This window comes from Colletes latitarsis, chromosome 2, assembly GCF_051014445.1.
Source record: "Colletes latitarsis isolate SP2378_abdomen chromosome 2, iyColLati1, whole genome shotgun sequence".
Classification (NCBI taxonomy): Eukaryota; Metazoa; Arthropoda; class Insecta; order Hymenoptera; family Colletidae; genus Colletes; species Colletes latitarsis.
The window spans coordinates 12458676-12470118 of record NC_135135.1 but is presented as its reverse complement, the minus strand read 5'-3'; the positions used below and the strand labels follow the sequence as shown (position 1 = coordinate 12470118).

General features: G+C 36.4%; 1 protein-coding gene across 24 annotated transcripts in view; it reads right to left on the bottom strand.

Moving 5' to 3' along the window:
* Positions 1-1069: 1069 nt before the first annotated feature.
* Positions 1070-11443, bottom strand: part of Lap (phosphatidylinositol-binding clathrin assembly protein lap) — a 65421-nt gene continuing 55047 nt past the window's right edge. For 22 of the 24 annotated variants that reach the window (XM_076783337.1, XM_076783344.1, XM_076783346.1 and 19 more), the window contains 3 exons: positions 10759-10821; positions 9721-9981; positions 1070-7292 (listed from right to left, as the gene is read on the bottom strand). In XM_076783337.1, the coding sequence (XP_076639452.1) occupies positions 9730-9981; positions 10759-10821 (315 nt within the window). In that variant the 3' untranslated portion in view covers positions 1070-7292; positions 9721-9729. The remainder of the gene's footprint in view (positions 7293-9720; positions 9982-10758; positions 10822-11443) is intronic. The other 2 variants (XM_076783349.1, XM_076783345.1) reach the window with 2 other exon arrangements.

Below are 11443 nucleotides of genomic sequence, written 5' to 3'. Positions count from 1 at the left end.
GTTTAATGTATTCAAATTAAATTATACACTATTTAAACAGAATTATACATGGCTATTTATATAACACTCTAAACACGAATGGTCATGACTATTTCGTTCGGATGAACGCGATAAACTGAAAACGATGAGGTTGAAAAATCATAGATAAACAAGTTTAGCGATGAGATAGGAGAAGGGTCAGAAATCTAGAAAAAAAAATTGAGATAAGTCAGATTTTCATATGTCGTGCAAATGAATATAAGATTCCAGCGCTATGTGTAACAGCTTATGATGCCTCCGATCGTTGGAAAACAATCTGGAAAAGGCTTACACGGTTTGTCCCAAAAGTATTCAAACTTATTTTTGTATAAACGGTACTAGCAACGCTACTTGTTAAAACAGGGTGATATTCTTTTCAATGAAACCTGACTCCTAGCTAGGACTTGAAAACTGTTATAACATAGAATTAAGTTCTTGGAACAGTTATGAACAACTTTTATTCTGAAGAGTATAGCTGAATAAGGGGGTCAAATGTGCCCTTGAACCAAACTCGACATAAGATGGATCAAACATTCTGTGCCAAGTTTCAACCCTCTATCTTGTTCAGAAAAGTAGTTACAGGGAGAATTCGTATTATATGTCAAATTGTCTTCGTTCAAGGGCACATTTGACCCCCTTATTTGGCTATACCCTTTCATCAGCTCTCTACTACTTTATCGCCTATTATGTAAAAAATTATCTGACTGAAATAAATAAAATACACTTTTCTACAAACTACAATGATCGTTTTTATACAATAACGAACAATCAATTCGTTAACATTGTTATGAATAAAAATATACAGCGATACATTTTCGAATACCGTGGTAAGCGTCGAGCAAGATTTCCAAACTCCAATCCTTCGTAGCAAAGGAACAGTTAAACTATTGAAATGGTCTGTGCGATAGTCTTCGACTAAGAAAAGGAAACCTTAGAATTGTACGGTAAGTAATTTAAGATTATACTTAGAAAGAAGAGAGAACAGGAAGTTTAAGACGTAACTGAAAATATTACAGCCCCGACGTTTCTTCTGCAAGAAGAGAATTGAGAATAATTTCAATAAATACTCTATTAAACGCCATTCATGTGTTACATAATAATCATACAACATATTCGTAGCGCATAATGATATCAATGACAATTAATACAAAGTAAACCGTAAATAATAGCGTCTCGACTAATATTACAGGTGTACACCTTCCCGTTGAACTTCACACACGTAGGACTACCATTAAAGAGAGAGACGTCCTGACAGAAGGAAGGTAGAACGAAAAAAAACAAGATAATATGGCATCCTAGGACTTCATATCGTGATCCGAAAAAATAGCTATTTCTCCATCCTCTATTAGACTCTAGACTACAGATATCGAGTCGATCGGGTTTATTTAATCTCGCGTTACTTTCTCGTTAAACAAAATATTTCCGCTAAACGCTTAGCGACTTTACAGATTGTTAATCTTGTTTGTTCTTCGAATAAGCTACAGTTATTGTTAACACATTACCAACCTATTTTGTCCTATTTCTCAGTCGCCATTTCAGCCTTTGGAAATACACTTTTTTAAGTAATTAAAAGTAAGTGATTCCAAAGTTGCAATGGTAATATATCAGATTGCACGGACGAAAGCAATTTTGACACACGTAATAGGGAATTAGAAGATGATGGTATTATTATATCTGTAAGCAGATGTAGCTGGAATATACTTTGCCAATAAAGAGAATAAGTATACTTGATATATTTTCGAATTTTGTCGTATACCATTGCATAAACTTATTTCTATTAGATGTTAACGACCTTTAAAAAAGTACTCGATAATTACTTCGTTATTTCAAGTAATCTGTATACTATTTATATTGTACAATTTGTATATGTATTTGTATTTTAAATTTAATAATATTGCTATACGCCATTTGCCGGTAATGTGTTAACATTAATTCCCAACCGATTAAATGGGATTGATTCGACCCGGACAGAACAAAAGAGCTGAAACGTATAATTTATCTTACTAAGTACATGTATCACTGTACATGTTCTTCGTTCTGGACTAAATTGTTGCGGAACTACAAACGTTTCCAATAAATAACAGACTGCGACGTTGCTCGATATAGTTAGAAGATCAATGTCTCCGAACAATTCTAAAAAATTCAACCAAACACTGTATACGACCACTTAATATCCAACTTACGAACTTATACCTTGCAGAGCGTTGAAATTATTCGGACAGATAATCCTCTAATTATTTTGAACAGTCTTAAAGAACAGTGTAGATCATTTTGATTTTCATATCGTACTGGTTGAAAGATCGAAACACACGGGCGGTCGTGATCTAACAATAAGTTCAGGGCTCAAACCATTTAGATGAGAATGAAGGCGTTACAATGGTAAAGGTGAAGCTAGAAGGATTCTCAAGATCCTTCGTGGCACTGAACGTATTAATGGTCGACGAAAGATTTCATATAGCATTCGTATTTTTTTTTTTTTTGTTTCTAAATATTGTGTTGTCTTTCGCTAGCTTACAGGGGAGAGTTACATAGATTGCTACTGCTCTATGATTCTCGATAAAATATGCGTTTATATATGTATATGTAATATTGTCCTGTTACACTCGATCACCAGTAAGTTTACACAGACGTTTGTTGCTTTGGAATTTTGAATATCGTTTGAACGCGTCCGACGATACACGACGATCACCATCATTATCAACAATCACCTGACTTTCTCAGAACGAAAAGTGAAATATGTGAGGTATAAAGAAGCGTTTGTTCCGCGTTGTCGAGCCTGACGAGACTTACAATTTCAAGATACAACATTTTAGCTTTCCCCTTTGTTGCTAATTCAGTGCAATCTTGTTAATCTGGACAACTCGGTGAGTCCGAATTAACGAGGTTCTGCTATGTCACTATCCTTTGATTTTTTGTGCATAGTGAAATCCCCATTAATTCAAACCGCGACAATTAAAATTTCTACTAGCGTATTTATGAACTACGATTGTTTTTCTTTTATAACTTTGACTTCTTTAAAGTAATATATCTCTGCATGGAACTGCTCTTATAGCCCATACTACTGAATTAATACCGTCTCTTCCCTAAAATAAAACCGAGAAGCTAACTTTTACACCCCAACATGGACATTTTGTAAAGCGTTAACAATCAAGCTGTTCCAATAATAGAACCTTATCAATTCGGAACCCCATTCAACTTCAAATATTCTTCTCCTTCAAGCAGTCCCGATCAACGATGTTTCTACTCGTTAACTAAAACAGATAAAAACTAATGACTTTGATATATTGACAGGACATCTTCAGCTTTTGATGGTGCACAGATTCGGGTACCACTCTCTTAAACTTAATGGTGATCAGTTTCTCGCGTGATCCGTAGTCGTTAATTGAACATGTAATTTATGATCTAGTCTCCTATGGCCGTTGCTCTCGCCAAGTCCTAGAACCGTATTATACAAAGACAGCTAAGCTAAGTAAGTTGCAAACACGGACTTTCGCATCAGGGGTGCACGAATCCCTCGAATAACGACGGTGGAAAAATTTGGGAACAACTCGTGGGCGCTACGCTCAATAAAGAGAATCGCTCGAAGAACAATAAGAGTTTAATTATCGTTATTACAATTCGTATTGTTTGTTGCCTCTTTTAGAATAAGTTCCGTTGGATTCTGGTGTAATTTGTACCTTCTTGATCCACGGTATGGATTCTCATGGTCCGATGTGAAACTAGGTTACGCACCCCTGACTTCTTTGAGTCCAACGCTTCAAACAACACTTTCTCGCATTCTCATCGATTCGTTCTTCCTCATCCTGGGATTCTCTTTGCTCGAACAAGCGGAATTGCGATCTCGATGAACAAGTTCCAACAATTAACTGGCAGCGTTAAATAGAAATAACTGACTCGACGAATCGCCTCTAACCATTGTCATCTACTACGTTCATCGTTCTTCGCATTTCTCTTGTTTATTCGTTTTTGACTCGAGCGAAAATTCACAAAAATCGTCATCTCATCCAGAGGAATAAGATTCTCTGTACTGTTATTACAAAGTTTTACTACGGACCAATCATTCTAACAATAAGGAAGCGTTTTAAATAGTCGAGTTCGATTTGTATTAATTCGTCCGGAAAGTTTGTGCTGTTTCAGGCATAGCGAATTTATTATCTTTTTACCTGAGTAATGCAAGAAGCATTTATAGTGTATATGGAAAGTGTAATACTCGTTGCACTTATAGAAAGTGATTTTAGACGAGGAAATCATTGCTGAGAAGATGAAGAACGACCATCTATCGTAGACGACAATGTTATCCGTTCATTAGTGAATTCTAATTGAAATGTGTAAAATCTCAAATGGCAGTCTGAAAATACTTGGAATGAAACCAAAACTACACCATTTTTTAAACGAGTTATGACTAGAGATGAGAAGTGGATTTTATTTGAGAATTCAAAAAGGAAAGAGAGTTGGTGCAAAACAAATGAAATGCCTCAATTGGTTTGATGAGATTACTGAGGTGTTGTTTATTGTGAACTCCTAAAAACTAATCAACGCCCACAATTCATGAATCGGAATCGTGTAAAAAAAATTGCACGGCTTTGGCTGGGAAATTTGATAACATCCACCTTATTCCCCCGCATTGAAATCACCAAAGAAATGGGAAAAGATTATCGAACAAGATGAAGGCTATACTTGAACGTAAAATAAGATACAAGGTGAGAAATATGGACCTCGATTGAACGCATGGAAGCGATACGAACTTTCCAGACGATCTAATATATAACGAAGCTGGATTCCTGAATAGGACTTAACAACAAAATTTTCTTACAAACTCATTTGCGCCTGTTTTATGTAGTTTGTGTGCCCACGTCGCTCACTGGTATTTTTTAAAATTCCCTATACTTCAAAGTGGCTTAACCAGTTAAGTGTGTTTGACGACTATATCCGTCATGGAGATGTGGCAGAATTTTGTGTCATGACGATTATATCCGTCATGCGTAAGATTTTGTTGCAATTTGATATTTAAATTGCAATTCTGGCGAAAGCTAAATTATATTCGTAAATTTTAATATGTTTAAAATGTTTAGAGGTCAAGACGAAATGAAACAAACAAATGAAAATTATAAATAATTTGAGTTGGATTCATCATCTTTGATTATCCCGATTTTTATCTTGATGTATCAAAACCAAAAAAAAAAAAAAGTATATTAGATCCTCCATCTGCGGTGATTTTTAACTTCTATAAATATTTGATTTTTTTTTCTAAGTTTTCCGTTCATTATGTATGAATATATGTTCACGTTGAGCAACTGTGTAAATATTAGTAATAAAATTGTTCAATTTCTAAAATAAAGTCGTCGTTTTGACCGAATATTGCAACAGCTCCACTTACTCTGTGTTTGACGACTATACCCGTCATCGCTTGATTATCGCGACACACACTGGTGGGCGCTTTGCAGAGAGATCGCCACAGTTAACTGGTTAACGAGCACGAAGAACCTGTCAAGTACACTGAGAGTTTCATTGATGATCGCAACCCGCAACAGTCAAAACAACACGACCAAAACATTCTCGCTTCAAATCCGATTTCTCTTGGCTCTCCCTGTCACTGTACACGACTTACTCTCACGAATACCGTTCAAATCAACCACAAAGCGTGGGGGGGTTTTACAACGCCACGGAAAACAAGATAAAAATGTTGGTGCAATTGGTCTCCCGGTTAGGATTCGGTGCAGCCTTCGGACGAAAATAAACGACACTCGGCGAACAGCGAACAATTCTTCGTGGAGGTATCTGCATCTGCCGAGGGACGAAACGAATCCCGAATTAGACCTTAGAACAGGAATTATTGACTATATTAATAGTACCATACTGAATCGTAGACTCGCGATATTACATTCATAATAATCATATGAGTATCATAATCTTAACTTGTGTACATAGTTCGTTTAATTACCTAATTAAGACAATTCGGAACGGTATACGGATAGAGAACATTAGTGAGACCAAACTAATATTCCATTCATCTTTCACTCGATCTCGCTCACATGCACGCTCTACCTATATATATGTATATTGTATATGTATAATATGTGTGTGTATATATATAATCGCGCACGCACGCGTGTGTATGTATTTATGTATGCATGTACGTATGTATGTATGCATGTACGTATGTATGTATGTATGTATGTATGTATGATGTCGCGTATATCATATAGTATTTAATACTTTAACAAAGGATACGTCGTAACTGCTTCAGCGCCCTGAGTCGAAATCAAAAAATACACCTTAAAGAGTACGGAAATGAAACGTGGAGAGCAACACGGGTGCGCCAGTTTAGGATTACGCCATATACATATACATTTATTTATATATATTTATATATATAATTTTTTTTTTTTTTTTGTTAGATATTTATATCTTCAACGTTGTATCTTTCGCGCGAATTCGTACACGCGGTGTACGCAAATTTTACAATAATATGGATACATGCATCAGCCAACTATATATATATATAATTTCCTCGACGTATGTACGTTTAGAATCATGACGAACCGGTCAACGCGCGTCTCATCGTACGGAGACGCTTCGTTTACTCGACACCTTTCCAGTATGTATAAAGCTTGTGGTTTACTACTACTTAAACTCTCTACTTTTGCTACGAAAAAAGAAAAAAATTTCTTCCTGGCCGCCGTTTATGACTTTCTCTTTCGCGCTCTCTCCCATGCATACCCCATACTCTCATTCTCTTTTTCTCTTTTATACGCACATTCTCTCCTATTACAATCGGTGTCACCCCCCATCCCGGGATTAACTGGAAAACGCTACAATGTCGATGCAATACTATCACAGTCAACTCTTACGGAATAGTCGCATCCACGCTCATGGAATTCTAAACGCAATACGGCTTGTTTCTAACTCGTTCTCTAAACTTTCTCTCTCTTTTCTCTCTCTCTCTCTCTCTCTATTTATCTTGCTTTAGTCGCCACGTAGAATCGTGTGTGTATACTCTGAGACTACGCGTATCTCCTTTAAGGCAACCGCCGTAAAAGTGAGTAAAACCCGTATATGCGATTATACTCGATCAGCAGTAGAAATATTAACGGATGACCCGTCATCGCCGTCCCGTTCCTCGGAGGACGATCCAATTAGCAGACTTCGCGGACACGGGGCCGGATCCTTACGGATTACGTAGAATAACGAGAGCAAGCAGGGCACATTTTCTAGGCATATTACACGGTATTTACAGAGTTGGTGCTTCGTCCGCTCGGTTCCAATCCGAACTCCTGAAACAAACGGCCACCGATTAACGTGTTTCGGACTATCGACTAAACGGGATTCGGAGGCACCCTCGACCGAAGTTTAACATTAGCATCCGATGGCTTTCGGTGATGAACGCCCTAAGAGTCTAACAAGCAGAACGACGAACCTGATCTTCGTCGATTTTAACGACACCTTTGCAGGCTTGTAGATTCAATTATGAACAAAATAAGTGGACAATTTTTAAAAATCTATTTTTTTTAATTTTCACAATTTTTAAGATAACCATGGCGAAGTAGTAAGCATAGAAGTTATCCATTACTAGAATATATTTGACTAGCGATTTTTACAAATTTTAAACTAATTTTTTTTTTCATATCTAACTGGCCATGTATGGCTATAAATTCGGTTACGATTGTCGTACACGTGAATCTAGAAGCCTGCAAAATATCAGGTCTTCAAAGGTATATAAAATATACATAATGTAGGAGTTCAATTATCTTCGATTATTTCGATCGTTAACAGTCGTATGAATAGAATCAGGTCGCGAGATATTTTCATAGTCGCGGAGGGGGTTGAGAAACATTTGTGCCCGATATTGATTCGACGAATCACCATGCTTATTTTTACCCTTGCGAAATAAATGTCATCATTCAGGGTGCAGATTCATTGCGTTAATTAGAAACTGGTGCTATTAGTAGATGAGTATATTAGAGACTCTGAATAGAATTGTGCATCGTTAGGTACAACATGTGTCTCGCATACAAGGGAATTAATCAAAAACTGAACGTCAACCATATCTGTGCATTTTGAAAAGGTAGTAATCCATAGGAAATCGGGTCGCTTGGTTTAAACTTTCGAAATATCAATTGGATCCTCGATAGAGAAACGTAACCGCAATGTCGATCTTCTTAATTACCCCTTAGACGATCAAGCGATTTTTTTTTTTAAAGAAATTTCACAATGGAGTCTACGATTAACTCCAAGAAAATCAACCGTGCACTGAGAGTCCTTTTTTTATCTATAAATCAACATAATTTACTAGAAAAAATATTGCAAAACACTATCTATTAAATTTATCTTCTAATAATATAATTCATAATTTTAATTATTAAAACAGAGTCAGAATTCATGACTTTTAACCAAGTTTATCCAAATCTTATTCAAGTAAACTTTATGATTAAAATGTGATATTGCAATTAAGAAAGAATATATAGGGTGTTCGGCTACCCCTGAGAAAAACTTTAATGGGAGATTCGAGAGACCAAAATGAGACGAAAATCAAGAATATCAATTTCTTGACTGAGGCTAAGTTAAAAAGTTATTAAAATATTAAATTAAAAAATTTCAAATCGTTCTGAAAAAATTATTTTTGGTTGCGGGGATCAATTACAATCATTTTTGGTGAATAGACATACCCCTGAAATCCTACCCATTTTGGAGAAAAAAATTCAGGAAGGTGGATAAATTTTTCGACAAAAAAACATATTTCAAATCGTTCTAAAAAAATTATTTTTAACTAGGGGGGTCAATTACAATCATTTTTTGTCATTACACATACCCATAAAATCCTACGTACTTTCAAGAAAAAAATTCTTTACCGAAATTACAATGTCTGACCCTGATATTCCGATTCCCCTGAAATTTCAAAAAGCTTCAAATAATTCTGAAAAAATTATTTACGGTTGTGAGGCTCAATTACAATCATTTTTGGTGAGTACACATACCCCTGAATTCCTACCCACTTTTGAGAAAAAAATTCGAGAAGGTGTGAAACTTTTCGACAAAATTAAAAAATTTCAAATCGTGTTGGAAAAATTATTTTTGGTTGCGGGGGTCAATTGCAATAATTTTTGGTGAATAGACCTACCCCCGAAATCCTACCCACTTTCAAGAAAAAAATTCAGTACAGACGTAACTTTAAACGTTAATAACTTTTTAACGAAGCCTCCATCAACAAATTACTATTCTTGATTTCCGTCTTATTTTGACCTCTAGAATCTCCCGTTACAATTTTTCCCAAGGGTGGCCAAATACTCTGTATAGTCAAGTTTATTTGGATAAATTAACTTGAACATTCAAGTACCTGATGTGGTTCGAATAATTTAAACTTAGCCTCAGATTGTGTTCTCAAATGTGTGAACATCTCTAGTGTATAGGAAGGAGATTATAACATGACTCAGATCAGATAGCCAATTTCTCATTTCTGCACAATATATACCAGACAGTGCCAATTATACATCTGACTTTGTAATCAACCCAGTACTATGTTTCTAACCTGAACGTATTTCACTCTCTAGGTATTCTTCAATATTATAAACAAAATTTTCCATGGGACTATTGAAATTTCATGGATTGTATCAACATCCATAATTTCTAGTTACTTGAACCAACAGAGGCCCGCAGTTTTGCCACTGATAATTTCCTCTATTACAGGGGGAAGCGAATAGATACCTAATCTCTTCACAGAGCACCGAACGGATCTAGTTGAACTGCGTTATTTTGTGGCTGTGCAGCAGCCTGGGGTTGTTGTTGTTGTTGTTGTTGCTGCTGCTGCTGCTGCGGTTGCTGTTGCTGTTGAAGATTAGCACCCATCATGGGATTCGCGTTGGGCATCATCATTGGGGCACCTCCTACCGCAACCATCATGCCGCCAGGACCACCAGGCATTGTGCTCATCATTGGCCTCATGCCCATTGGCACGCCTTGCATTCCCTAGGGACACCAGAAAGCCGCCCGATCAGATCCAGCCTGTACTTCTGGAACGTTTACCATTTGGAGTCCACCTGGTTTCATGTTTTCTTCTTTGGTATTGTTTCGTTCCAAGGACTGACCATTTACATCGGACCAAATAGAAATGTGCAAGTGTTTAATGTAGTAAGCTTTATGTATTCTCAACGAGTATTCGGATTCACTTTGGTTCGAGGTGGACTATCGTGTGGTTACGATTAATATAACAAACATTTAAAGTACACGAAAGAAAAATGGCCGCTGCAACCGCGGTGTAACGTATTTACATATCTATGTACAAACATTACCGATCGTATTATACGATATCGGCGATAACGTATTTCATGTGCAATGTTCCACTAACACACAAGGAGACACAGAGTCTAGTTGACTAGGAGAACTAGTTTAAACCAAACATACGTGTGCATCAAATATACAAATTAATGCGAAAGCGGGAGAACCAGGATGCGACATGACAGTGGAAATTTCAATTTCACAGTGGACCGTAGACGGCTATTAAATTTTACTAAACGTGTTGCTCCGAACTAACACCACTTACTTGCCTCGATAAAACGACATTCAGAGAAACTATATCACAGTGGAAGAAAACATGTTCTTTGACTAATTTCACCGCATGATAATGCATAATCGGTTAGTTACGATATTTCGTACACGTGGCAATGTGAAATCAGTCATTCGACCAAGCGACACGTTTATTTCGGTCATTATCTTTCATCGTTTTACATAAAATAGAGAACTTACCAATGGCGCGGAGTGGGGAGGGAAGCCCAGGGTAGTTGGAGGAAGTTGCGTCATTCCTTGACCCTGCAACAGCCGGTAGCATGCCGTATGCCATGCATGCATTGTACAACTAAGTGTGCCGATTAACAATCACCTTTGGTATATATTCTAACTCTAATTCGCACGATACATTTCATACTAAAGGGGATTAGAAAATTCATATGTACTAGTCTAGCGGTGCTCTGTACAGGACACCATTTTGAAATGTCCTTCGCATAGAATTACAGGCGGTCGATGGTCTACGAAATCGTTTGCCTTTCCTATACATTCTTTTACAATTACAACATCCAGTGTCAAACAACAAATTGTAACATTAACCCTTTCGATCACGATTTATCATTTATCGAGATAAGAATATGATTTTCAGCACACAAGAATAATGAATCAATTGTCCCTCCAAGTACGCGATTTTAGAAGCTAAAATTAAAATTAATATATTATTGTACTTTTACAAAATATAAATAATACATATATAAACAGTATGTAATAAATAACATATAGTTACGAGTAAAAGTTTAAATGTACACTTCCAGTCTTATAGAGCAAGTGATAATATGTACTACCTATGTTTCAAACGATCGATCAGGCTATGATAATTACAAATTAAGTCTGACGGAATAAAATGACTGTTTTATATACAGGGTGT